The 4,873-nt window shown below is 41.5% G+C and overlaps 1 protein-coding gene across 1 annotated transcript in view; it reads right to left on the reverse strand.

Moving 5' to 3' along the window:
- Positions 1-4,873, reverse strand: part of pparg (peroxisome proliferator-activated receptor gamma) — a 42,941-nt gene that overhangs the window by 10,895 nt on the left and 27,173 nt on the right. The window contains exon 7 of the mRNA XM_020609689.1: positions 4,732-4,795. Within this exon, the coding sequence (XP_020465345.1) occupies positions 4,732-4,795 (64 nt within the window). The remainder of the gene's footprint in view (positions 1-4,731; positions 4,796-4,873) is intronic.

A 4,873-nucleotide genomic window follows, 5' to 3' on the forward strand; every position in this document is an offset into this window, starting at 1 on the left:
GTGTGTGTGTGTGGTGTGTGTGTGTGTGTGTGTGTGTGTGTGTGTGTGTGTGTGTGTGTGTGTGTGTGTGTGTGGTGTCATGATTCGGTTCTGTGTTGCTTCCTGTCAGGCTTTTATTTTGATGCTACGTCCTGTTTTGTTTCACCACAGTTTTGGTCTTTTTACTTTCTTCATCACCCGCATTAGTTTCACCTGCTCATTATAGTTTGCACCGCATCATAAGCAGCCTTCACCCACCAATCCCAGCCAGATTGTTCTAGACGCCACCTCTCACTCTCCAGCATTTTTCGGTTTTGGTACTTTGTGTTTTTGACCCGGCTTGTTCCTCTGACTATTCTGTTCTGCCTTGCCCTCTTGCTTCAGACTGTCACTGTGTATAATTATCGGACTTCCCTTTGGACTACGTATTTGGATTCCTCTGCTGTATGTGTTTGCTGGCTCTGATCTCGGACTGTTTATACCGACCTGTGATTTTTGTGTTTCACCGTGTCTTGTATGGTTTTGTTTAGCGTTAGTTCTCTTATTAAAGAGACGGTTTTGTTTTACATTTCCTTGTCTGGCCTTTTAATTGAGTTCACCCTCAACATTTTTGGCAGCATAACGCGCCGATTCCTGACATGTGGTGTGTGCGTGTGTGTTTGTCTTTATATACTTGTGCGAACCAACCCCTGATGGAACACCTTTCTTGTGTGGACATTTCATTGGTGACTTTCACCAATGCGGTTTCTGTACTATGATGGACTCTAAATCCTGACTGAAAATCCTCAAACAAATCATTCTTGTGCAAGTGGTCACATAACTGCTTTGCAACAGCTTTTTCAAGGATTTTGGAAATAAATGGGAGATTGGATATTGGTCTATAATTAGCTAGGACACCTGGGTCAAGAGTAGGCTTTTTGAGTAGAGGTTTAATTACTGCAAGTTTAAAAGCCTGTGGAACATAACCTGTTAATAGAGAGAGGTTAATCAGATCTAGTATGGATGTGTTGATTAGGGGAAAGACGTCTTTGAGCAGCCTGGTCGGGATGGGGTCCAGGAGCCATGTTGATGATTTAGATGAAGCAATTGTTGAGGTCAACTCAGAGAGATCTATAGGGGAGAAGTAGTCCAAGTATAAATGAGGTCTTACAGATGTTTCTAAAGTCATTGTAGTAGATGGCACATCTGCGAGAGCTGTGGGAGTGGTCCGACCAATTTTTTTCTCTAATAGTTGTGATTTTATTTGTAAAGAAGCTCATGAAGTCATTGCTGCTGAGATCTAAGGGAATGTTAAGCTCAACAGCACTGTGGCTCTTTGTCAGTCTGGCTACAGTGCTGAAAAGAAACCTGGGGTTGTTCTTATTTTCCTCAATCAGTGATGAATAAAATGTGGTTCTGGCACTATGAAGGGCTTTCTTATATGTTATTAAACTATCTTTCCAGGCTATGAAATACTCTTCTGACTTAGTGGAGCGCCACCTCCTTTCCATTTTTCGTGATGCCTGCTTTAGGGAGCGGAGCTGCGAGCTGTACCACGGGGCTAGCCTCCTCTGTTTCACTGCCTTCTTTTTCAGAGGGGCAATGGTATCAAGTGTATTACGCAGGAAGGCTGCAGTACTATCAACAAGATTATTGATTTGTGTGGGAGTAAAGTTAAGGTGGCCTCCTTCCACTGTGTTGGCAAACGGCATTGAAGTAGATAAAGATGGAATTATTTCCTTAAACTTGGTAACAGCATTGCCAGATGGACATCTGCTGTAGTGGAATTGTTTCCCACATAGAGTATAATCCGTTAATGGAAATTCAAAAGTTATTAGAAAATGGTCAGACAGAAGAGGGTTATGGGGAAAAACTATTAAGTGTTCAGTTTTGATGCCATATGTCAGAACCAGATCAAGAGTGTGATTAAAACAGTGAGTGGGTTTATTTAGTTTGAGAGAAGCCAACTGAGTCTAATAATGAACAGAATGCATTGTTGAGGCTGTCATTGTCGGCATCTACATGAATATTAAAGTCGCCTACTATGATTATTTTATCTGTACTAAGCACTAAATCAGACAGAAAGTCTGAGAATTCACTTAAAAACTCTGAATAAGGAGCAGGTGGACGGTATACAATAACAAACAGAACAGGCTTTTGAGTTTTCCAGTTTGGGTGTGAGAGACCCAGGGTGAGACTTTCAAATGAGTTATAACTATGTTTAGGTCTAGGGTTGATTAATAGGCTTGAGTCAACTAAAGCAGCCCAAACTGGGCAACAAGCCCACAGTGGTGACACAGCATGTTGGAGAAATCAGTTGTGCTCTGTGTACTCTGAGATGTCAATCATTTATCAAATAAAACCCACACAGAGCAGATTTTCAAAGACTGCACCTCATAAAATAACATTAGAGAAATATAAAGGGAGGTGGATGAAGGCAGAGAGACAGAAAGATGAAATGGCAGGAGAGGAGAAACAAATGAATTATTAGATACCAATAGTGTAAATGTGGTGTTGGGCATCAAACCCTCAGTACTTATATCAGAGTTAAACTAGATCATGTGTGAAAAAGACTTCACTAACGAGAAAAGGCAAAATGCTCTGAGATACATGTTTGGTATGCTCACATTTAACTGAAAGAGAGCACTTCAGTGCATAAAGCCTTAAAATCTCCAATGAACCAATTGCAATTGTGTATTACTAAAGAGCAGAGGTTGCAGAATCTGTATCAACCTGCAATTCATCTAGAATAAGGACCTGTTTACATGGGCATACACTATAAAGCCCCCTTCCTACCCCAGACTGGTCGCTCCTGACTAATTTCAGATTCAAATCTCTGCGAGATCGGTTGTCATTTCACGTGCAGTTTGAAGAGAGTCATGACACCTCATTAACTGCCTAAATGATGGCTCTTGGACGACTGGTTGGACATCTGGTATGTCAGAAATTTTGGTTGGCTGTCTGCAGTTACAGATGTTCCATGGTCTGATTTCCTTTAAGGCTGCTGTCAAAAGACCAATTATAAACTGTAGTGATCTTGTTTTAATATTACTGGAGTTGTATTTTATGTGTTATGGCTAAAGGTCTTGGGACTATGAAACTGAACTTAAACTAACCACTACATATTCAATGTGGGGCAGCTTTGGCTCAGGGGTAGAGCAGGTCAACCCCTGATTACAGGGTTGGCAGTTTGATTCCCGTTCTCCCCCAGTCCACATGTCAAAGTGTCCTTGGGCAAGACACTGAGCATCTAGCTGGTCCCACTGGCCAGGAGCCTTCCACCTGTGGGTGTGAATGGGTGAACCTGTAAAGGCTTTGTCCAGGTATGGTAGAAAAGCGCTATATAAGAGCAGTCCATTTAACATATACTTCTTCTCGAGCTGCAGTCACTCTGGATTTTGCTGCCCAATCATTTCAGTGAAGAGCAGAACATGAATACTTTGCTTATGGATGTAAAATCTTGAGGCTCGCCAGTATCAAGTCAGTTTGATTTAAGAGAGGGGGTGAGGTTAGGAAAATCTGAATGTTTATAAAACTGCATGACAAATAAATACAAGCAACAGAGAAAGAGGGATGCTGCTTGGCTGCAGTGAGTGCAGGGACAGCGACAGAGGGTAAGGATAACAAAGCATTTGATAAGAAGTTATTTAGTTTAAATACTCTGCCCATGTTATTTTCTGGACCAGAATGCTGTGGTCATGCCAGACCTTGCCTTAGCACATGAGTACATCTCACCAGGCAAGGTCTGGTATGACCACAGCATTCTGGTCCAGTTACACTAGCACTAATCTCTGCAAATACTTCCTTTATCTTTTACTGAAAAATGTAATTCATCAGAGTGTGATGCACTATTTTGATAGCATTACACATACTGAGTTATGTTAATGATTTATTTATTATGAATGACCTGGCCATTTGGACTAAGGCCAAATGTGAGGTCAAAAAACTTTACACATTAAAGGAGTGAAAGCTGTAAGATGTCCCACCCAAACAGGTGCAAAAAAACTAACAGGAGAGTCAGGGAGATGTCAGTCAAGTATGGCCTGTAGATGCTCACATAGTCAGGAACTCACCTGGGGAGGTTCAAACCAGAGCAGAGAGAGAAGTGTGGCAGATGGCAGAGAGTGCACACAGCATTATGCAAATGAGTTCAAATAAATGAACAATGTTGTCAGTGTGGTACAGTAAGATCAGTGGTGCATATTAAAATGGCAGCAAAGCTGGCAGAGTATCTAGTTTTGAATTTCTGTGGTTAACTACTTTTTGTTAGTATGCAGTGACAGTTTCAGAGCCATTATGGCCATAGTTGTTACCCATAGTCCACTCAACACTACAGATCCACATGTACCTTATATATCAATAACATATTAAATGACTTTAACTTTAAATGTGCAGGTGGGAAAATAAACCCAGTCTAGTTATTTCAGTGACCCACTTCACCTTGTGAGTAGTATGTATTGGAGAGTTTTGCCAAACATCTGAACACAGTTACTGCTATTTGTTGCTTCGATTCAGCTGTGGTAAACTCTGGGAACCCTAATGCAGGCAGTCACAAAGCCAGATAGAAATGATCAGCTTTGGTGGTGGGGGTGTTAAATTTAGCCCTTGACTACATTATCATCTGTAAGTCATGCTGTTATGCTGTTGGGGTGGCAGGTACATTCATTAAGATGGGAACTGAAACATGATGCAGTACAGGCCAAAGACCACAGCAAAAGTAACTGGTAGCATACAAGGCAGTGATGTACACTGCTGCATAGATTACCACCACACCTCAAAGACCAAATTGGCAACAGTGTGGTCAAGATGTATCTGCCATAGAGGCAGAGGAGCTGTTCTGCAAGGAGGTGTTTCCCGGGCTACAGTTTCAAAGAAGAACTAATCTTTTAACCTACACCTGCTTATTTATAGTGAG

This window comes from Monopterus albus, unplaced genomic scaffold, assembly GCF_001952655.1.
Source record: "Monopterus albus unplaced genomic scaffold, M_albus_1.0 scaffold1.1, whole genome shotgun sequence".
Taxonomy (NCBI): Eukaryota; Metazoa; Chordata; class Actinopteri; order Synbranchiformes; family Synbranchidae; genus Monopterus; species Monopterus albus.